The 24,391-nt window shown below is 44.9% G+C and overlaps 1 protein-coding gene across 2 annotated transcripts in view; it reads right to left on the bottom strand.

The window, feature by feature from the left end:
* Window positions 1–24,391, bottom strand: part of ZDHHC2 (zDHHC palmitoyltransferase 2) — a 127,972-nt gene that overhangs the window by 49,798 nt on the left and 53,783 nt on the right. For both annotated transcript variants that reach the window (XM_075610022.1, XM_075610028.1), the window contains exons 5-6: window positions 13,461–13,530; window positions 12,657–12,689 (exon numbers count right to left, since the gene is read on the bottom strand). In XM_075610022.1, the coding sequence (XP_075466137.1) occupies window positions 12,657–12,689; window positions 13,461–13,530 (103 nt within the window). The remainder of the gene's footprint in view (window positions 1–12,656; window positions 12,690–13,460; window positions 13,531–24,391) is intronic.

Raw genomic sequence — 24,391 nt, 5'->3', positions numbered from 1 at the left:
GCTATGCGAAGTAGCTGGTAACTTGTATTGTCCTGCATAAGGGATTGTAGGAACACTTTGTGACCCTAGTGCAGTAACTAGCGGTCCAGGTTGACAAATCAAGCCTGTCTAAGCCACTCTGTGTCCAGGGACCTGGCACAGAGAGGATCTCCCTAGGAGAAGAGGGAATCCCACTTCAATACGGGAGGGCGTACCTGGCAAAGGGACAGCACGAAGAGATGTGCGGCTAGAGCCGGCAGCTGTATGGGGCAGTCTGCTACATCCCAATCTACAATAAAGATGACCTTGTTAATGAAACCCCCACTGTGTGAGTGTGAGATTACTCAGCAGTGGCAGTCACCACCAAGAAGGAGTTCCTCACCAGGACCATCTCCCTGCGGAAGCATAGATCCTGATGAGGTGGAGGCGCTGCACATGATGTAAGTTGAACTCGCACCCACTACCTCAGCTACCTGTCCTGATGACATCCCCTAATACCACCAAGCGGGAGACTCAGGAGTCCTGTTGCCTACAGGTGCACCACCAAACACAAACACGTAATGGGGGTTGGTTAGACTACCTACCCAGGCCAATGTGAGATTGGGGGGGGGTAAAACCCATTACAATTGGAGGCGCTGCTGAGATAGACCTGTTAACAGGACAGGCTTTTGCTAGGCACACGCTAGGAAACAGGGAAAGTGTATGCTGCCACTTTGTGCTGTGTTGGGATGGAACCGCAGGGATGACCTGGGAACCTGAGAGGAGTTAGTGGGTCTGGAGAGGGGCTATGGCTGTCCGAGTCACCTTGAGGTAGCGCTAGGGGTAGGATGCCTGAAGGGATAGCCTGTTAACTAGGTCAGGAATCCTGGAGAGTGTCTGCACTAGGCTGACCAAGAGAGGTAGACGCCCAAGTACTGCATGGAAGCCCCAGAGTACTCTAGCCATTCCAGATCACTTACCGAAGAGAGCACAGACTGGGAGGAAGGAGATACAGTAGACACTGAGAGAGTGAGCCTAGCCTGAGGTAGTGCAAACACGAGTCAGATCTACGTTAGGTACATAAGGTGGTGTACAAGGCATGTTTATTGTACTGATGTGGTAGCTGCCCCGCAGAGCGGAGCTCCATGTACAATAATCCAGTATACAGTGATCGAGAAACTACCGTCAGAATGGAGGATCTGCAAAGAGCAGAAGGTCCAGGATGTCGGACTGAGGAAGAAGAACTAGCTACAGAAGAGACTTTTGTGAGCTTGTTATGGACTGGCGTGAAAGCCGTGGCTGCGCCGTGTTTGTCCTGTCTATGTTCTCGGGAAAGTACCTTCGAGACTAGTGAGGACGACAGCCTTGCGAGATAGGAGGAACGAAATGGACTTTGTTATACACCAATACACAAACAGCCAGACGCTACCTCAAATATGGAAAAGGACAACACTAACCAAAATGGCGGTTCCCGCGTTCCCGGGCCACCGCGTGGGCCAGCTGCAGAGAGTCTTGCAACTTTGCAGTTTGCTAATTGTTGGCCAGGATTGGCGGCAACGAGAAAACTCCACCCTGCTGGGGAGTTTGGCGCGAAAGCTGGAGCCGCGCCCTCATGGACTATGACTCACTCTGCACCTGTGCTGGGTCAGCCTACAAGTCTACGGGACATCCCCCTAGTTTCAACCAGGGGGAGTGGTTTGCAGTTCCGCCGGATGACGATGGAGAAAGTAGGAGGAGGGGTTGCTCAACCAGCCCCTGCTCTTCAGTTGCGAAGAGCCATTGATCGATACAGACCTCTAAGACGAGTGCCTCCGTTGGTGACTATGGCTGAACACTCTGAGAAAGTGAACCAGAGTCCCTTGATCACTACCCATCCCTATTCGGCTCCAGGAGGCTTCCTGATTATCCGCGTAGAGGGTGTGGAGACAGTGGTCTGTCTCTGCCTGCAGTGCAGACTGCCGGGTGGAGCTGTGGGCAGCGAGGCTCGATGCCCTCACTGTAGACTGCAGTATATGTGGCCTATGACGACGTTTGTGCCGGTACAAGCCGTGGGAGTGAATGATTCTACCCCAATGTCGGCGGCGGAGCTTCCAGCTGCCAAAGAAAAGAACGGACGTTGTAGCGGAAGCGAGTCAGGTATTGCGGAGGAGCAGGTTGTAACCCTGCCGATACCTACCGTCCGACCCCGTCCCCCAACCCCGTCCACTCCCAGAGTTAGTCCCAAGGCCCTAGTTAAATCCCCTGTCCCTGTCACTTGTTCATTCGGGTCTACTTCTAGCCTGGGGATGTCAGGGGATTCCCGGGGGCCTACCGAAGATCGGACTGAGAGCCTGGACTGGGGAACTTCGGATGATGGATGGCGTACCTGGCAAAGGGACAGCACGAAGAGATGTGCGGCTAGAGCTGGCAGCTGCATGGAGCAGTCTGCTACATCCCAATCTACAATAAAGATGACCTTGTTAATGAAACCCCCACTGTGTGAGTGTGAGATTACTCAGCAGTGGTAGTCACCACCAAGAAGGAGTTCCTCACCAGGACCATCTCCCTGCGGAAGCATAGATCCTGATGAGGTGGAGGCGCTGCACATGATGTAAGTTGAACTCGCACCCACTACCTCAGCTACCTGTCCTGATGACATCCCCTAATACCACCAAGCGGGAGACTCAGGAGTCCTGTTGCCTACAGGTGCACCACCAAACACAAACACGTAATGGGGGTTGGTTAGACTACCTACCCGGGCCAATGTGAGATTGGGGGGGGGGGGGAACCCATTACACAAGCAAGCAGCTTTACACTGCCAATACAGAGCACAGCTTCTACAGCAGTACAAGCAAGAAGTTTACACAGCCAAAACAGAGCAGTCTCTGCACACCAGCACAAGCAAGCAGCCTCATACAAAGGCAGCAGCACTGCAGTCAGACAGTGCACTATACACAGAACTTTGATAGCCTTTTCTGTTTGAGTCCACCCTCTGCACAGCTACACAGTGAGGAGCTACCATCCCACCTACCCCTGCGCACGTCCCCATGGCTAGCGCCACCAAGGGCCATGCCACCGGACACCCGCTAGGACACGGGTCAGAGCCACCGGACACCTGTGAGTACAGCCACCCCTACGCTGACTGCTGCAGGACACCGATTGGCATCATCTGAGACAGTCGCCCATCGCTGACGCAGGTAACAGGCCGCACGCCAAAGGCACACACACACCTGCAGCATGGCAGAACTCAGATCCTCACCAGACACCACGCAGGAGAGTAACCACTCAGACACAGAGACCGCTGCACAACTGCAACAGGCGCAGGCAGGTGCACGGCCTAAACGGATAGTCACACTGACACAAAAAGCGCACGAAAAGTATGAAACTGACATTGAAGTGTGCCGCGCTAAATTAGAGAAGGCCTGGGAAACAACCACACTTGGAATACGCAATGTCGCCGGCGCTGGCAACTATGTACAACAGCTAGAGCAGGCAATAACTCAATTAAAGATAGATCACTCGTGCTACAAAGAGCTGTCAGAGGCATACATCACTTACTTGACCAGGGCTAACACCGGCGAAAGCCTGCAAGAAAGAGACTTACAGAGACACATTGACCTAACACGTGACAGCCACGTGCGGACCGCTATCATAGATGCGCAATGTGAGAGAAAGGAGTTCCTCCTGAAAACCGCATCGCAGCGCACCAGCACATCCAGACATTCATCAAGGTCAGCAAAATCCATGCAATCTAGTGTGTCCAGTGCAGGCGCAAAGGCCACCAAGGCGCGAGCCAACACAGAGGCCGCATGGGCAAGGGCAGAATACGCTTAGAAAGAGGCAGCCATGAAACTAAAAAGGGCCCGCATAGAAGAGGAGGAGCAGACAGCCACTGCCGCCGTCGCTGCAACCACTGCGCGTAGAAAGACAGAGGTGGATGTGAACCTAGAGGCCCTAAATCAAGAGAGGGAAGCCACTGCCGCCATAACCCAAGCCGAAGTCGTAGAAGCGGCCGCGAGACAGGATGGCAGTGAGCAACCATACAGTCGGATAGCATTAGAGGATCCGACCCAACGCACTGAAGACTATGTAAGGAGCCTCTTCAGCGCAAACACCAGTGCACCATCTCAACAGGATGAGGGTGACATCACAGATGCCGAGGACTTGCTAGGTCCACGTGGAGAAGACGCTGTTCCTTCAAGGATACACGCAACCTGGGGTAGCCACAGCCACAACAGTGATCCACACGCCAGCACGCACACGGATGCACTACAACAGGCTCGCAATCCAGGTACACCCACACAGGAAAACACAGCCCCTCACACTGACCAGCAGTCATCACACGTCCACGCCAAAGAGAAGGTGACCGCAAGGACCCTCCCGACAACTATCTCAGAACACGACCAACACACCGATGCCTCAGGCCTAACAGACATGGGCAAGTACATGATCTGGCGTGACATGGTGCAAACAGGACTTACCAACTTTGACGACAGTCCTGAGAACTACCGAATATGGAAGTTCACATTAAAAGATGCAATCAAGAGCCTGGGCTTCTCCACAAGGGAAGAACTCAGCCTGCTAACCAAATGGCTGGGGAAAGAATCCATAGAACATGCGAAGAGACTCAGGGCAGCAAATGTGAACAACCCCCAAGTAGGTCTTGACCTAGTATGGGAAAGGCTAGAAGAGTGCTATGGTAGCCCCGAAGCAGTCGAAGACGCACTCTTCAAAAGAGTTGACGACTTTCCTAGAATCACAGCTAAGGACTACTCGAAGTTACGAGAACTCGGGGACCTGCTGCAGGAGCTGGAATCTGCAAGAACAGACCAATCCCTGACAGGTCTCAACGTCCTAGACTCAGCTCGCGGAGTGAAACCCATCTTGGAGAAGCTACCCTACAACCTCCAAAAAGATGGATGTCACAAGGCTCCAAATACAAAAGGGAGAAGCAAGTCGCCTTCCCTCCCTTCTCATTCTTCTTGAGCTTCATTCGCGAAGCAGCAAGTACAAGAAACGATCCCAGTTTCATTTTAGGTGCGCAGACCACACACAGTGCAAGCAACCTGAGGAATATAGGGCCAGCGGGAGATACGGTAATGCTAGAACACCTATCTCGGTCCACAGAACGGACGTGTCCCCAACGACCCAAACGAGTCCCGACCAGTCGGTCGCTGAAAACAAGAAACCAAGGGACCCAAACAGGGAATGTCCCATACACAAGAAGCCACACCCACTTACAGGTGCTTTGGGTTCAGGATGAAGTCCATAGAGGAATGCAAGAAGTTACTCAGAGAATTCGGAGTTTGCTTCAGGTGCTGCGATTCCACAACTCATCTAGCCAAAGACTGTAAAGAAGCCATCAAATGTGCAGTGTGAAAAAGTGACAAGAACGTAACATCTCTACATCCAGAGGCGCTGACACTCCACCAACTCAACAACTCATCCTCCATAGCAGAGCATGGCGGGGAGGAAGGAGGAGAGCCAACATCTGTCACGTCTCAGTGCACCGAGGTTTGCGGAAAAGGATTTGACAAAAGGTCTTGCTCCAAAATATGCCTTGTCGCAGTGCACCCCCAGGGACAACCTGAGAGGGTGGTTAGGATGTACGCCATCATCGATGATCAAAGCAACAGATCATTAGCGAAGACGGAATTCTTCAGCTTGTTCAAAGCCAAGACAATGCCTCACCCTACACCCTCAGAACCTGTGCAGGGTTAACTGAGACAACAGGGAGAAGAGCAAATTACTACATCATATGTTCAGTGGACAACAGAGTGAAGATAGCTCTCCCAACACTCATCGAGTGCAACCACATGGTGGAAAACAGGGATGAGATTCCCACACCAGACGTGGCACGCTATCACCCACACCTCAGAGGAATAGCTAACTACATCCCGCCGGTAGAACAAGGTGCCAAGATCTTGTTGCTGCTCAGAAGGGACATCCTTAGGGTACACAAAGTCCGTAAACAGCGCAACGGACCCCACAACGCTCCATTCGCCCAAAGACTTGACCTAGGATGGGTGATAGTGGGCAATGTGTGCATCGACAAAGGGCACGAACCAGACTATGTTGATGCCCACAGAACAGTAATAACAGAATGTGGACATACATCCCTCTCCGACCCATGTCTTGGTCATATCCAAGTGAGAGGAAAGCCAAGCAAGGAGGAGAGACAAGGTCATACCCCTGAGAACAACAAAAACATCTTCGCGTCAGAGGAATGTGACAATGGCCTAGGATGCTCAGCAGTCCAGATAACTAAGGATGATGAGTCGACTCCACTGAAGGAAGAAAGTACAGGCAGTCCTCATTTAACAACGCTTCGTTTTACAACGAATGGCTTATCCAACGCTATGCAATGCATACCTATGTTAATTTTTACAACGTCAAACGGCTTATCCAACGCTCTTACGACGCTTTGCAAAGTTGTTTATGTGTACATAATATATATTATACTATATTATACTATATAATATATTATATTTTTATATTATATTATATATTATATTATATTATATATATAATACGGTATATGCACTATATGATTTATGTGTGTGCTGCATATCTTATTGCCTGCGTAAAATATTTAGTGTATTTTAGCATTAAAAATGCCTTCAGGAACGGAACCTTTCATTTAAACAGTGTTCCTATGGGAAAACGTATTTCGCTTTACAACGTTTCGCTATCCAACGCCATTTTGAGTAACGCATTGTGTCGGATAACTGAGGACTGCCTGTAACCTTCTGAAGGTGACCGACAAAAGGATCGTCCAAAAGAAAAGAAACCATCGGACAGTCCTCCTGCGAGCAATGGCACAGCTGAGACGTACAGTCATTCCTCTCTGCAGAATACCAAGTGGCAAAGCATCCAGCCGCCACGGTTGGCATAGCCGCAAAAAATTGCACCCTGCAGGTGAAACTACAGGGGCAAAAAGGCTGTTCTTTCACACGTCTAAAAAGAGACAGTCACAGAGACATTTCACAAAGGGATTTACAAGGGCAAAAGAGACTGTTCTTCGTCGTGTCCAGGGAGAAAACAAGCTCTTGAGGGCAGTTAACAAAGAGACACAAAGGCTTATCACCAAAATATGTGGAGACGTTCTCGTGCAAGAGAAAGGTACCGATGACTTAGGGTGCACAGTGTTCCAGACAACAAGGGACGATGACAAGCAAGCACCATCAATGGAAGATGAAGAATTCCTGAGGTCAATGGATAAGGAGCTCTTCAAGGATGGATCGGGCAGTTGGGTGATCCCGCTACCATTTCGTTCGCCAAGAAGACGCCTCCCAAACAACAAGTAATAGGCCATCTCTAGGCTCAATTCGCTCCGCTGCGACCTACAAAGGAAACCGGAGACCAAAAATAACTTTGTGGCCTTCATCCAGAAGATATTCCTTAGTGGCCACACAAAGCCAGCACCCCCACTGAAGGAAGGTGAAGAATGCTGGTACCTCCCATCATCTGGTATCTACCACCCCCAGAAACCCGGTCAAATCCGGGTATAGTACGATTCCTGTGGTCAGCACCAGGGAGTCTCTCCAGACTACGCCCTCCTTACTGAACCAGACTTGACAGACAGTCTTTTAGGAGTGTCGATCCGCTTCCGCAAGGAGCCAATAGCCACCTCCTTCCGCCAAATGCTAGGTGACAAAGTGATAGGCTGGCACGACTGGCATACCTACGAGGGGATGCACTCTGTAGATAAAACTACAGAGACAAAAGGACTGTTCCCTCATAAGTTTAAAAGGAAACAGGGCCAGAGACTTTTGCAAAAGACATTGTGGTGCACCCAGCTAACCTGGACCGGTGCATTGCTTGGCATCCTTTACCAAAGAACCTTGGCCAAGGGACTTTGAAGCCAGTGATACTGGCCAGTATCACATCGTTATGTGGACATGAACTTTGCATTATTATGTTATGTTTTGTTTGCATTGCACATATGTTCTACATATTCTAGTTATAGTGGTATCTCCAGATACCAGACGGTGAGTGTCTTGGAAAATGAATATCTATTTTTGCCCCCTCTCTTTACCGCCCCCCCCCCCATTCTGCAGCTCTGCCTGCTAGCTGTATTTGGATGTAGCTTTCCCTGCAGCTTCAATCCTAGTGCAGATGGAATGGATACATTATGTTGCTTTTCTCCCTCTAGTCTGTCACACCCTGGTTGCCCTGGCAACATCTCCAGTCCTCCAAGTTAATGGACTATTCCATTCTCCCCTGTCTGTTTTCACAGGTAGTTTAGCCCTGACCCTATTCCTGTGTTACAAGCAGTACCCACTTCCTTTTCCTTCCTGACACTGGTTGAGTGAGTACTCCTGCTACACCACCTTGGTAAGGCAATTTCTTTTTTACCTGCCTCTTTTTATAAAGCACCCACAGAGAAGCACTCTCTCACCACACCATACCATCCACAAGTGCCTGTATATGATTTATGCTTTTCCAATAAAGTGAAGAAAATATAACAGGACTTGGTGTGCTTTTGAAAGGAGGCTGAGTTAAAGCTAACTGGAGCTATTCACACATCACACGTGACCCTGGTTCCAGGATATCTTGCATAGTACATAGTTACATAGTAGATGAGGTTGAAAAAAGACATGCGTCCATCAAGTTCAACTTATGCTAAATTTAGACAACAGATACTTTATCCTATATCTATACTTACTTATTGATCCAGAGGAAGGCAAACAAAAAACCCCAGTGACATATCATCCAATGATATCTCATAAGGGGAAAAATAAATTCCTTCTTGACTTTAAGAATTGGCAATCAGATTACTCCCTGGATCAACATCCTTCCCATGTTTACTTATTAGGTATAACCCTGTATACCTTTCCTTTCTAAAAATATGTCCAACCTTTTTTTGAACAGATTTATTCTATCTGCATCACAGTCTCCATGGGTAATGAATTCCACATTTTAACTGTCTTTACCATATAGAACCCTTTCCTTTGTTGCTGGTGAAATCTCCTTTCCTCCCACCTTAAGGGATGACCCCGAGTCCTTTGTCCTACCCTTGGGTTGAATAGTTCTTTTGAAAGCTCCTTGTACTGTCCCCGAATATATTCGTATATAGTTATCATATCCGCTCTTAGACGCCTATTTTCTAATGTAAATAAATCTAATTTAGCTAGCCTTTCCTCATAAATTGGATTATCCATCCCCTTTATTATTTTGGTAGCTCTTCTCTACACTTTCAATAATATCTTTTCTAAGGAGTGGTGTCCAAAATTTTACTCCATATTCAAGGTGTGGTTTTACTAATGCTTTATAAAAGGGGCATAATTATGTTTACTTCCCTTCCATCCATTGCCTGTTTAATGCAAGATAAGATCTTTTTTTGCATTTGCAGCTACTGCATGACTATGGGCACTATTGCTAAACATGCTGTCTACAAGCACCCCTAAATCATTTTCCATCAAGGATTCCCCTAATGTATCCCCATTTAATTTGTAAGTCGCCTGTTTATTCTTGTTTCCCAAATGCATAACCTTACATTTATTTTTATTAAACCTCATCTGGCAATTACCTGCTCAAATTTCCAGTCTATCCAAGTCCTGGAGAGAAATTACATCCTGCTCTGATTTTACTACCTTACACAATTTAGTGTCATCAGCAAAGATGGAGACTTTGCTCTCTATGCCAACCTCAAGGCAATTAATAAACAAGTTAAAAAGCAGAGGTCCCAGTACCGATCCCTGAGGCACTCCACTCAAATTTTAGCCCAACTTGAAAAAGTTCCATTTATAACAACTCTCTGTTCTCTATCCTTCAACCAGTTTTCAATCCAGGTGCAAATATTTTTACAGAGTCCAATTTGCTTTATTTTGTTCACTAACCTCTTGTGGGAAACCATATGAAAAGCCTTTGCAAAATCTAAGTAGACCACATCAACTGCATTACCATGGTCTAAATTCCTACTTACCTCCTCAAATAAACTAATAAGGTTAGTTTGGCAGGATCTATCCTTCATAAATCCATGCTGACTATTACTAATAATTTTGTTTTCCATTCGGTACTCCTGAATATTATCCCATATTAAACCTTCAAATAGATTCCCCAATATTGATGTCAAGCTTACAGGTCTGTAATCCCCTGGTTGTGATCTACAGTAGCTCCTTTTTAAATATAAGCACCACATCTGCTTTACAAAAATCTTGTGGTAATGAGCCTGTGGAAATGGAGTCCTTGATTATTAAATGTCATGGTTTGGCTATTACTAAACTTACCTCCTTAAGAACTCATGGATGTATGCAATCGGGGACAGGTGCCTTATTTACTTTAATTTTATCAAGTCGCCAATGAACTCTGTGATCAGATGCATTGCAAGGAACCCCAACCCTCTCTAATAGCGCGTCTGGGATCAGATGCATTGTAAATTCTTCTCTAATTGATACAATTTTCAAATGACCAGAATATTGCATGGAACCCTTTAGGGATGCCTGGAGAACCCAAGGGCTCCTAGGAAACCTGGTTGAAAAACACTGCCTTAAAAGATGATATCTGTGCAGAAATCGTGAATTTTTTCGCTGAATTTTGTCAATCGGGCAAAACTTGTAAATATTTGTTTGCGAGAAACACTAAGTTAATGTGCACTGCAAATTCCAACACATTTTACGCAGACATTTTAATAATATTCTAGCAGTAGTCACATGATTTCCCTGTAAACGTGTAAAAATGTTGCAGCCGAGTCTATTTTCGTACATTCCTGGGCAATGTGAACTTTTAACAAAAATTGTGCGAGGGGGCTAAATTTACGATAAAAAAACGTTTGCAAATCTACATCGGTAGGAAGTACCATTACATGCCCTTTCATTCTCACAGAGGGTTCTGAAATCGGATACCTAGAAAGCCTTCTCTAATATGGGCCTATGAGTCAGAATAGCAAACCGTTTTGGGCTCCATGCACCAGCGCAGAGAGAATTACGTGCTCAAGCACGGCTTCTGTTTCTAGAGCAGAGCTGTGTCATATGTAAGAACAGTTTCTTGCATCTAGTGTCAGACTGAAGCCACTTCACATGCGGTATATTGTTTGGCGCTAATAAAAGGGAAAGAGACGCAGATTGTGATACTGACACTCCCCAAGTCACAATCTGGGATAGCGGGGGCAACATTGGATTAAAGTAGTTTAATATGTAGGTGCAGGATGAACATGCCGCACTTACTGTATGCGCCAAGATTGCCTTTTTACATAGGCACCACAACATCCTATGTACAACACCAGTTCAACCTTACCTTAAGCAAATCACCTTTTATTTCTGTTTCTCTGCTACTACAGCTAAGTCCATAAAAAATATTTGTGATATGACACTGCAATAGTGTCAATCGGGACACAATCCTGCTGAAACTTCAATGTGTTGTTTGAAATCATTGTCAATGCAGCCTAAAATGTTGATGTCTTTTTAACTATTAGTATGTATACCAGTTGCAAAAATAAACCTTAATGGGCTAGTCTCATCTTCTGTCTTTGGCTCAAATTCAGTCTTAAGACTTTTATTTCCATCCTGCTCACGGCAAAACCGGAAAAAAAAACACACAAATAGCAGTGTTTAATACTGTTTGTTCAACAGATTTACAGTGCAGAAGGCGTCAATCAGTGCTTGTTTATTGATCCCTTTAAAGTTTTAATTTGAATGTTATGCTATATTCCATTACAATAGCAACATTGTCTGTGTGTAAAGCATGTGAATGATTTATTTTTGTCTGCATCTAAAAGAATGGTACTTGTTTTTTGTGCCTTTTCGCATTTAAGCGTCAAGTAAAGCCTGCCACACTATAGAAATGATCAATCAGCTAGCAAACATAACATTAAAAAGAGGACAAGGTACAAACAGTGCTCCCAATAAAAAGTGGTTATTCGTCCCTTCTAAAATATCCCTATACTTTATCTGATTGTAATCTATTTAATTTAGAAAATGTTTTACCAGGAATTAATACATAGAGAGTTACCTCTCGTTTTCAAGCATGTCCTGGGCATAACAGAGTTAGTATAGTACATGTTCCATAGTGGTAATACATTACATTTCAGACATTTTAAGGACAGTGAGTGATTATATATGATTTACTCTCTCTTCCTTCTTGTTTACATGGTCTCTAGGATCAGAGGAATATTCTCAACAACCAGGTCCATGGGGAGAAGCAGCAGGTTGGAAATGACTAGCATTTCTAGGAACCTACAATCCTACTCCTGACAATGCAGGCTGGGTTCCTCCTCCTCTACACTCTCTAATAAGGAAACTAATCGGGCTTCCTTTTAAATATGATGCAAATTCATTTAGAAGTCCCAAATGATTGGGCATGAGGAAGACCCTGAATTATTTTGGTCACTGTATTTCTGGTTGCAAGCCGGATTAGTCCGTTTAGTATGGATCATTTAGATAATTTTAAGCAATTGATGGCACAGATTCAAATTCCTCTTCTTACTATTATTATTATCATTGTTTATTTGTGAAGCTTATGTTGTAACTGGAAAGAGAAAAGACACGAAGATGTCCCACTCCCTCCAGAAACATGCATCATGCATAGAAACATGCTTCCATAGTCTGTAAGATTGTTATGATTAAACATGAGTCTTAACACAGAGCGCTAGTCAATCTTTTCATCCACACCATTCCAGAAAATGGGCTTTAAACATGAATAAAGAAAAGTAATTAGATAAAACATTCTGTAAATTCACACAATAAACAAAATGTATAATATACTGATGAGTTTCTTACCAAGGACAATGGTGGTCCATTTTCAGTATACACCTAAAAACAGAAAAAAGTAGGCCATTAAATAAAGAAAGTGAACAAAAATGAATGATGCTCGATTGATAAGTGCTTTACTAGAATGGATAGATGGTTTAGCATGCACCACGGTGTACAAATTCACATCTTCACAGTATTCAGACAGTTAGAAATCCCCTTCGAGGTACAACACATAGTTTAGTAATTGCACAAAATAAATGTATCACGCAAAAATGGCAATATATATTTTTGAGATAGCGGCATTACTGTTCTAAACAACATTAAGAATACCCAAAGCTTTAACATTCACACATTATGAAACTGCTGTTTATTTAAACATACCATTTCAAGTTTTGATTCATATATAAAGTTTGGAAGAATATTTTTGCTTATGTGACTGGTTTTGGTGAACTGTGCTTTACAAAATCATTTTGATCTTTGTTACATTATAACAATAACCCTTCAGTTATTTCCCTCTCATTGGACAATATGTGCACATGTGTAAGCATCATATCTCTATATTGGTTGTTTTTTAAATAGGTCCAATTATGTGGATAAGCACACTTGTGTTTGTGTTATGCATAGATTTCCTTTTCTCCCTATCCCAATTAAGCTTCATGGCTAACGATGGTTCGCTGCCTTCCATTCAATGCAATCGAAACCATAGCTAAGAAAATAAAATTGTTTATGCAGGCAAATACTGAAACCGCTCTGACATCCTGAGTTGAGTTATCATCTACTGTACTTTGCTTCTAATCTTGTAGAAATGATCAGTGGAAAATGAGTTCATACTTATCACAGACGGAGCAGTGATGGCAGCGGTCAGGCTTTACAAGCTGGCATCTGTCACAGTATCTGATCGCTTAGAAGAAAAGATTAGAGCTGGGAATTAATGTTTATCTGAGCATTACAATTCAGTACAAATATTTCCAAGTTTAAATATCATCTGTCACTTTGCAGGGTCCTATGTTTTATACCAGCATGATTCACAAAGAAAATAAGGGCCTGTTTCAATTGATGAAAGTACATTTTGCCTCAGTGCAAAACCGAAGTAAGTGTTTAATAAATTCCTCCAGTGTCCATCAGTTTGTCCTGGGCAAATATTTATTTCTAACTTAGATCAACCTAAAATGGTTTCCCCCATACTGTATGTACTGATTATTGAACCAAATAGGCCGCTTAATTCCTTCACATCACTGAATATACAAGAGTTATGTGGTGCCAGTGCTACCATATGTTTTACATTGGTTATCCTTATTGGTGAGGCGTTTTTGAGGGAAAAGTTAAAATGATAAGGCCATTTTTTACCTCCGGTGAGTCAATGCTGTACGGCAAGCATGTCAAACTCGCGGCCCGCGGGCCGCATGCGGCCCACAACGAGTATTTTTGCGGCCCAGCTCGCGATGTGCCAGCAGTGCCAGGCAACGCGCACTCTCTACAAAGGGGGGGGGGGAAACCCCCCCCCCTCTCCTGATTGGCTGGCACGTGTTGGCACGCTGCCAGAATTTATTTTTTGGCCCGCAGCATGCTCTATCTGAGCTTGCAAAGCCAGGCGCGTCTCTTCCTGCTGCATGCAGGAAGTCAGGTGAGCACTGCTCCATGCCTGTTTGCTTCCCCCTTGCCCTCCTGCTCCGATTCCGCTCCCCCCGCTCCGATTCCATTCCGACCCCCCGTTCCTATTCCGCTCCGATCCCCCCCCCTGCTCCGATCCCCCCCTGCATCGATCCCCCCCCCCTGCATCGATCCCCCCGCTCCGATTCTGTTCCAATTTCCCCCGTATGTATGTGTGTATGTGTCTGTGTGTGTGTGTGTCTGTGTGTGTCTGTGTGTGCCTGTGTGTCTGTGTGTGCCTGTATGTGTGTGTGTGTGCCTGTGTGTGTCTGTGTCTGTGTGTGTCTGTGTGTATGTGAGTGTGTGTGTGTGTGTGTGTCTGTGTGTCTGAGTATGTGAGTGTCTGTGTGTGTGTCTGTGTGTGTGTGTGTCTGAGTGTGTGTGTGTCTGAGTGTGTGTGTGTGTGTCTGAGTGTGTGTGTGTGTGTGAGTGTCTGTGTCTGTGTGTGTCTGTGTGTGTGTCTGTGTGTGTGTCTGTGTGAAAGAGAGAGAGTGTGTGTGTGTGTGTGTGTGTGAGAGTGTGTGTGTGAGAGTGTGTGTGTGAGTGTGTGTGTGTGTGTGTGTCTGGGAGAGAGAGAGTGTGTCTGGGAGAGGGAGAGTGTGTCTGGGAGAGGGAGAGTGTGTCTGGGAGAGGGAGAGTGTGTCTGGGAGAGGGAGAGTGTGTCTGAGAGAGGGAGAGAGTCAGAGTCAAAGAGTCAGAGGGAGAGAGTCAGAGGGAGAGTGTGTCTGAGAGAGGGAGAGTGTCAGAGAGACAAAGAGTCAGAGACAAAGAGTCAGAGACAAAGAGTCAGAGGGAGAGAGTCAGAGGGAGAGAGTCAGAGGGAGAGAGTCAGAGGGAGAGAGTCAGAGGGAGAGAGTCAGAGGGAGAGCATCAGAGGGAGAGAGTCTGACTCTCTCCCTCTGACTCTCTCCCTCTCTCTGTGAGAGGGAAAGAGTCAGAGGGAGGGAAAGAGTCAGAGAGAGGGAGAGAGTCAGAGAGAGAGTCAGAGAGAGAGAGAGAGTCAGAGAGAGAGAGAGAGTCAGAGAGAGTCAGAGAGAGAGTCAGAGAGAGAGTCAGAGAGAGAGAGTCAGAGAGAGTGTCAGAGAGAGAGTCAGAGAGAGAGAGTCTGTCAGAGAGAGAGAGAGAGTCTGTCAGAGAGAGAGAGAGAGAGAGAGTCTGTCAGAGAGAGAGAGAGTCTGTCAGAGAGAGAGAGAGAGAGTCTGTCAGAGAGAGAGAGTCAGTCAGAGAGAGAGTCAGAGAGAGTGAGAGAGAGAGAGTCAGAGAGAGAGAGAGAGTCAGAGAGAGAGAGAGACTAAGATGGCTGCCGGAGCCGCGCGGAACTCCTGAGGATCGGCGGTTCAGGGGAAAGGCTGGGGCTGATGTAAAATCACCCAAAAAGGGGCGAAAAAGTGCCCCACGAGCAGGGGAGACTCACCTGCACCTCGAGAGGCCCTGTGATGGCAAAATGAGCGAGCGACAAGCGCTCGGATAAACCGGAGCCCCAGTGTCCCTGCAGCTGAAATTTTCCAAAATGGCCGCCGGACAAAATTAAAGGAGCCCTGCAGTGGCGGCACCCGGCCCGAACGACTACTCGACGGGAGAGGTAGGGGAGGGAACGAGGGGGCCCCAGCACACCAGCACACCAGCACACCAGCACACCAGCACAAAAGCAACTAAAATAAAGCCAACAGGTGTAATAGCTGGACTGGGGAAACGTGGAGCAGAGGACACCTAGTCTGCACACTGAAGGAGAGCTGGCAGAAGTGAGTCAGCAGCAGCAGCGAAGATGAGCTCCTAATTCTTATCAACATTGTGCCTTCCAAATGAGCTAATTTGCAACAAAAATACAGTCTTTTGATAAAAACTGAACAATAAAAAACAAACAAGCAAGAAACCTGCAAGAAACAAAGATTAATAAAGAAGAAATAGCAGAAAACAACAAGGAAATAAAAAACAGCTGCTGATACACCAGGAGATACTTAAAGAAAAGACCCAACGATAAGAATCTTTCTATATTACTGCACATACAATATCACCAACACAGGAAAACACAGATTAATATAGAAACTACAGACACACAAATAGAGATTTTACACCAAAAGAACAGAAATGGAAAATATATCTTTAAAAGATCAATCAGGCAACAAAGCTGTAAGTGAACAGACACTGCTGACAACCCCCATCCTTTACGACTCTAACACCTCTGAAATCACATATCCTGAGGAACGCCTGAGCAAGAAGGCCCAGAAAAAATTCAAACTCAATATGATAAGAGAAAAGCCACAAACCCTTTTTACTGATTTTGCATACCCAAAGGGAAAAAATAAAATAAAAACAAACTTACTTTTCTTTGCTGAATCCCCTGCAGCTTGGCATGTTACAATATGCAAACACTACATATACATCACAAAGAGAGGAGTTTGCAAAGGAAGACAAATACAAATCCATGATGGGGAAGAGTCACCGAGCACTATATTAACAGTAAATGTGTATCACAATGGCACCATTATGATCCAAGGCAGTGAGAGCAGTTTGCAGGAATTTGAGAGGATTTTCCATGTACTTAAAGCCCAGGCAATAATTGAAGAAAAAGAGCTTCCCCTAATTAAAGAAAACTGTGAGACAGAGAGCATAGAAACACAGACAACAAATCAAGTCAGAATCACAGCCAGCAAAGATAACACACCAAGTTATCCACCCCCCAGCACGATCGCAGACAGTCTGTCCCAGCTGGAGAGAGATTTCACACTATTCAAAGAACACATGTCAAGCAAACAATCTCAAGAGATGAGTACTGACCAACTAAAAGAAGAAATCATTAAAATAAAAAATGAAAACGCGGCTAATATACAAGATCTGCTAAGGAAAGAAATTAATACAATAAAAAATGACTACACGACAAAGGTGCAAGACCAATTAAGAGAAGAAATTAGTAACATAAAAAATGAAGCCTTGGCAATTATGCAAGAACAAAAAACTACTATTATTACCCTACAACAAGACAATGAGCAGATCAGAGAGAAACTGAAGAAACTCGAAGAGAAACTTAAAATGATAGTATCAACCAATAAGACAGAAAACCCAGAGACTCGTATGGTAACACCAACGCAACAAAAAACCTCATTAACAAAAGCTCCCCAAGATAGTGACAACCAGCCCATAATCACTGAAAACCAGCAAAGACAGGAATCAGTAACACACAGCACAGAGTAAACCCCCAGCTCAGACATAGAAACAGCAAGAACAAAGACAGGAGTCAGTAACACACAGCACAGAGCAAACCCCCTGCTCAGACAGACACAGCAAGAACAAAGACATGAGTCAGTAACACACAGCACAGAGCAAACTCCCAGCTCAGACACAGAAACAACAAGAACAAAGACTGGAGTCAGTAACACACAGCACAGAGCAAACCCCCAGCTCAGACATAGAAACAGGAAGAACAAAGGCAGATTCAACGCCAACCACTGGCTCAACAATAAAACCTACTGTCCCCAAAACAACCCACAATAATGCACACCTGGAAAGCAACAGGGAGCACAGCACAACAACTGGAACTGACACCAGGCACAACAACACTGACATAATAATACTAATACCTTCGTTGCATTGGGCAGGAACTGCATTAGGCAGTGAGGCATTTAAAGTGAGCTTTTTAAGTGATAAAAACAGTTAGACTACAGTTTGACTAGAGGTGACTGGGGACTGGATCTACTGCACACTCTTTTTCAAGACAACAAACGGTAAGCTATTCAGATCACACTATGATCCCATGCTTGTTAGCCTGCATAGTTTAACCCCCCACCCCTTTACAACTTCTTTCACTGCAGCCTCTCCCAAAACTGACTGCACAAAACATTGAAACTCTGAATTGACCCTAGCATTGCAATGCAGCAAAACACTTGACAAGGAACAGGCCCACCCCTGCTGTTTAGTCTGCACACACTCACTCTGCTCACAACAGCTCCTTGCAGCACTGCCTACTTCTGGCATCATGAACCTGCTATGTCTTCTAACTTTTTTCTTTCTCCTGGCCTCATGGAGATGTTACTCCCTCTATCCACTACAAACTCCTCCATCCTGGCCCACACCCAACATCACCATACACCCTGGACTACTCAAAAGCCTTGCACTATCTACTGAATGTTGGTGGAGAACTCTAAAAACCAGCACACCAACCACCGCACACTCAAATGGAAAACACCACAAATTTACAACTTGCAAACAACTACCCAAATTTCTACTCATACTATTACTCTCTCTAGCAGGTGATGTTGAAACTAACCCAGGTCCTCCCATTTCAGCTCTGTCCCATGCCCCTGAGAATTCCACCTTTAAATTCCAAAAAGGGCTATCTGTCGCCCATATAAACATCCGGAGCCTGCTGCCCAAACTGGATGAACTAAGGGCATGGTGCCTTACGCATAAACCCAAAGCCATCGTTCTTACAGAAACATGGCTATCCTCTAAAACCCCTGATGCAAATATCGCCATCCAGGGATACTCCATTTTTAGGAGAGATAGGTCAAAGAGAGGAGGAGGGGTGTTATTTTATATTGCAGACACCTTACAATTTACACTGTTACATTGCCCACCAAGTCCACCCACTTTTGAAACTCTAGTTGGCAAAATCTGCCTCCCCTTTTCTAAGCCCATCTTGCTTGCTGGCATCTACCGCCCCCCTAAAGCCCCTCTACAATCCTTGACTGATATCACCCAATTTCTTGGCTCCATTTCCTCTCTGAATGAGAAGAGAGCTAGTTCTAGGGGATTTCAACTTCAATTGGCTTGACCCTAAAAACCACAAAAGCCAGATACAACTCAAGTCACTTAACCTATCGCAACTCATTTCCCAACCCACACGGGTAAACCTGAAATCGCATAACCATTCCTTGCTAGACTGGATTCTCTCCTCAAACCCCAGCAGAATCCAATCCTCTGGCATCCTTCCTGATATTTTCAGTGACCATGCAATAGTGTACTGTGTAAGGAAAATTAAACCGCCCCATTCAAGCCCTAAAGTTCTCCTCACTAGAACATTTAAAAACTTTAACCCACAACAGTTTCTGGATGGCCTTACCAACTGCCCATGGCACAGAATCGATTTAATTCCCGACCCTGATTCTGCGCTCGACTATTTCCAATCCGAGTTCTTAAAACTCTGCGATACCCATGCTCCACTACAAAGAATAAGGGTACGGGGTGCCCACCTTCCATGGGTTAGACCTGACCTTATAGCACTCTACCAGTTCAGGGATGCCTTGTGGAAAAGCTACAAAGTAACTGGCACTACCAAGGATCTCAATCACTACAGATGCCTGCGGAACGTGTGCACAAGGCAAACAAGGTATGCAAAAGCACAATATTACTCTGACAATCTCCACCAAAATACATCAAACCCAGCTAACTTCTGGAAGGTTATCAACAATATATTCCAGGCTCCTAACCATCAACAACCAAGTAATATCACTAAGGGGGATATTACTCTGACAAACCCCACTGACATTGCAAATGCATTCAATGATTACTTTGTGGGGTGTGCCACTAACTTATTAGCGAAATGCAGCACAAACCCCAAACATGAATCTCATCCTGGGAGTATCCCTACAGTACCACCCCCTCCCAACACTGCCCACAATTTTCAATTTAGCCCAGTATCTGAAGAGGAGATTACACAAGCGCTCCTCAAACTAAAACTAAGCAGCCAATGTGGACCCGACTTACTACAATCTAGGTTCCTACGACTTGGTGCCCCAGCCATTGCCAAACCAATTGCGTCCATAGTCAACTCTATCCTGTCTGCAGGCCATATCCCTAAGACCTGGAAAACTGCCAGAGTTGTCCCAATCTTCAAAATTGGGGACAAAAACACTGTCTCAAACTACAGGCCAATCTCACTTCTCCCAATTCTATCCAAAGTTATGGAAAAATGTGTCCACTCCCAATTAAGCGATTTCTAGACCAAGACAAATTTCCCTAGCCAATTCCAGTCTGGGTTTCGTCCCAAACACTCCACCGTAACTACCCTGCTAAAAGTTTGCAATGAAATCCAGTGTGGAATGGAACGGGGACAACTCACTGGTGCAGTATTCCTAGATTTTGCAAAGGCTTTTGACACAGTTGATCATGTTATCCTGCTTAACAAACTCCAGAGCTCTGGAATAGGGAAACATGCTTTAAACTGGTTTCAGTCCTACCTATCAGGAAGATCCCAACATGTGTCCATCTCAGGCTCTAACTCCAACCCCCTGGATATCACCTGTGGTGTACCGCAAGGCTCTGTTCTGGGGCCCCTACTCTTCTCAGTGTTCATTAATGATCTTCCCACAGCTTGTAAGGAAGCCTCAATACACATGTATGCAGATGACACAATCCTGTATGCACACAGCCATAGCCTCTCTGACCTTCAACACATACTTCAGTCTGACTTTTTGAGACTCGAAAACTGGATTTCCCAAAACAAACTGTTTTTAAACACTGACAAGACTGTAACAATGGTATTTGGGACCAAGACTAAATTTGTAAAGCTTCCAGTGACTGAGCTCCTGATTAGAACCAACGCTACCACCACCCTAACACCTGTCACTAGTTTTAAATACCTGGGCTTATGGTTTGACTCCCACTTAACATTCGGGATGCACATTGATACCCTGACAACCAAGACCTATGCCAAACTAGGGGTACTTTACAGGAACAAATCCTCCCTAAGTCTCCTGGTCAGAAAGCGTATTGCACAGCAGATGCTAATGCCAATTATTGACTATGGAGACATAGTATATGGCTCGGCTCCTCAAACCCACCTTAGCAAACTTGACACCCTCTACAATTCAATTTGTCGTTTTGTTCTCCAATGCAACTACAACACACATCACTGCGAAATGCTCAAAGAACTAGATTGGTCATCACTAGAGTCTAGGCGCAAAGTTCACCTTTCCTGTCTCACCCTCAAATACTTTCTGGGCAAGCTACCCAGCTACCTGAACAAGCTCCTCACCCCTACCACATGCAGTACCTATCACCTGAGATCAGACTCCAAAAGACTATTCATGGTCCCAAGACTCAACAAAGTATCCGGACGTTCCTCCTTCTCCTTCCGTGCACCCCAAAACTGGAACAACCTACCAGAGACTCTCATGTCCACCACCAACTTAAGTTCTTTCAAATCTAAGGCTGTCTCACACTTTAATCTGGTCTGTAACTGTTTCATACGCTCATAATATATATTTTCTTTAACTGTGCATGCAATGTCTTGTATATAATGTATACCTTGTTCATTTATGTAACTGTATTTGTAACCATGTATTATTTTGTTTTACTCTGTGCCCAGGACATACTTGAAAACGAGAGGTAACTCTCAATGTATTACTTCCTGGTAAAATATTTTATAAATAAATAAATAAAATAACAATACTCATAGAACTCAAATGGAAGATACCTAAATAGTGAGCGACTATTCCCAGGCAAACACGTAACCATGATCCACTGCCCCACAACACAGAAAGCTCTGGATATCATAAACAAACCAGACTTCAGAAACCCTGGATACATCATCATCCACACTGGTACCAACGACCTCCCGACCCAGCAGAGGAATCTTGCCGAGAATCTGACACAAATAGCGCAGAGAGCAACAAAAAGATTCCCCACCACAAAGATAATTATGTCTACCCTACTACCAAGAAGAGATATCCCAACTGATACCATCCAGAACATCAACACAGAGTTGGCAAAAACATGCACATCTTTCCCCCATGTACACCTGGCTAAACATGACTCCATCATACCACAACACCTGTATGACCACGTGCACCTCAACCAGCAAGGGATGCGCTACTTTGCAAAGACCCTGAAAGATGTCACCTTGGAGAGAACAGCCAAATACCCACTGCAGGACAGGAAACTGCATCAGGGACCTAGACTACACAGATCTCACAAGACACAGGGATACCCACATAGACAGCAGCATTGGGACAACCACACAGCATCACAGAAAAGCATCACAACAACAACCTCCAGAACCAGACTAACGGCTAGCAACGAACTAAAGGAAATCCGGGAACTGCTCACTACCATCTGCACCAGACTGATGTAAAAATGCATAATCCTACCAAAATCACTACCACAAACAAGCATACACCACTACATGCAGAGAAAGAGAAGTACAGAAATGAGAAGAATGAACGTACCTACATTTATTGTATCAACAAAGACTAGTGTAAAGTAAAAAAATAAAAAATAAAAAAAACTTGCAAATTGGCTCACTGGAAGGCATAACACAAGATATATAACCTATACAAAATCCAAGATGGGATCTTTTAAAATTAGCAGCTGGAACATTCCGGGCCTGAATGCGTCAGCATTTGGTTCTAAACCACAAGATCCAGACTTCATAAACAAGTTGACGAGCATAGGCATTTTTATTCTCCACGAAACATGGATCCAATCGGAGGAGATGTCTACCATACCTATGGGTTATAGGCAGCTCCTAGTCCCAGTCCAAAAACACAAAGGTGTAAAACGAGGCCATCATTCAGGAGGAATTATAATATGGTACAAAGAGGAGCTTAACAGCCAAATAAACCCAATGAAGAGAGGAGATACCCACTTATGGCTACAAATAAAAGGCTCCATGTTCACCCATCTATATGACACATACCTATGTGCAGCATACATCCCCCCCTCCGACTCCCCATACTACAATCCAGACATCTTCGAGACCCTGCAGACAGAGGCAATCCACTTTCAGACCCTGGGTAAAGTGCTGATATGTGGAGACCTGAACGCCAGAACAGGCAGAGAACAGGATTACATATCTTCAGATGGAAATAACTACATCTTTGGAAATTACACATGTCATAGCTCTGTGACACGTCAAAGAACCAGCTACGACAGTGCAACAAACAAAAATGGTAAAGAGCTCCTAAACCTGTGTCGCGGTCTGGGACTGTACATTATCAATGGACGGACAAGAGGAGACTCTTTGGGTAGATACACATATAGCTCTGTGCTGGGCAGCAGCGTAGTGGACTACGCAATAACCGACATAGACCCACAAGCCATCAGGGCTTTCATAGTTACACCAGCATCACCCCTATCAGACCACAATCAAACCCTGCTCTTTATTAAGAGACCAGACCAACCAAACACAACACAAAACCCCCTCTCCAACCTTCATAGCCTGAAAGCCACCTACAAATGGACAAAACAGAGCCTCGCGACATACACAGAAACAATCAACAGCTCAGAAGTTGGAAACCTACTCCAAAGCTTCCAGGACACAAACTACGAGCAGAACAAACACGGTGTAAACCTGGCAGTAAGTAACCTCAACAAAATATTCCATCTAATAGCAAAGAAATCAAACCTGAAAATAACTAGCCCTAACAGACCAACAACAAATGACAAAATCAAAGAAAAATGGTTTGATAAGGAATGCAACACCCTTAGAAAAAGCTTGCGAACAATATCAAACCAAAAACACAGAGACCCAAACAATACAGAACTACGAATGAGGTACCACCAACATCTAAAGCACTACAGGCACACCCTAAGGAAGAAAAAACAAAACCACATTGCCAAAAAACTAGAAAGAATTGAAGAAGCATTAGATGAAAATACTTTCTGGCAAACCTGGAAACATCTGGATACAAAGCAGAATAACAGACACCTGGCCATTCAGAATGGCAACATCTGGAAAAACTACTTCGAGGACCTTTACCAAGAAATCCCAGAAGAAAACCTGACGCAAGAACAAAAACAAATCCTCACCAAACAAACATCACTGGAGAACACTATAAAAGATAACCAAAACCCCCTGGACATACCAATCACAATCCAGGAAATAAAAGAAAAAATACAACTAATAAAAACCAAGAAAGCCAGCGGACCAGATGGCATTCTACAAGAGATGCTGAAGTATAGCAATCCATCTATACAAGAAGCAACACTGAAAATGTTCAACCTGGTCCTCACTACTGGCTACTTCCCTGAACTGTGGAATGAAGGACTGATAACCCCTATCCACAAGAAAGGAGACAGGATGGACCCATCCAATTACAGAGGAATCTGTGTCAGCAGCACCTTGGGGAAACTGTTCAACAGCATCTTGAACAGCAGAATCCTCACCTTCCTGA

This window comes from Ascaphus truei, chromosome 1 (genome assembly GCF_040206685.1).
Source record: "Ascaphus truei isolate aAscTru1 chromosome 1, aAscTru1.hap1, whole genome shotgun sequence".
Taxonomy (NCBI): domain Eukaryota; kingdom Metazoa; phylum Chordata; class Amphibia; order Anura; family Ascaphidae; genus Ascaphus; species Ascaphus truei.
Note: the sequence above shows the minus strand (reverse complement) of the source record. Positions and strands in the feature narration are given on the sequence as shown.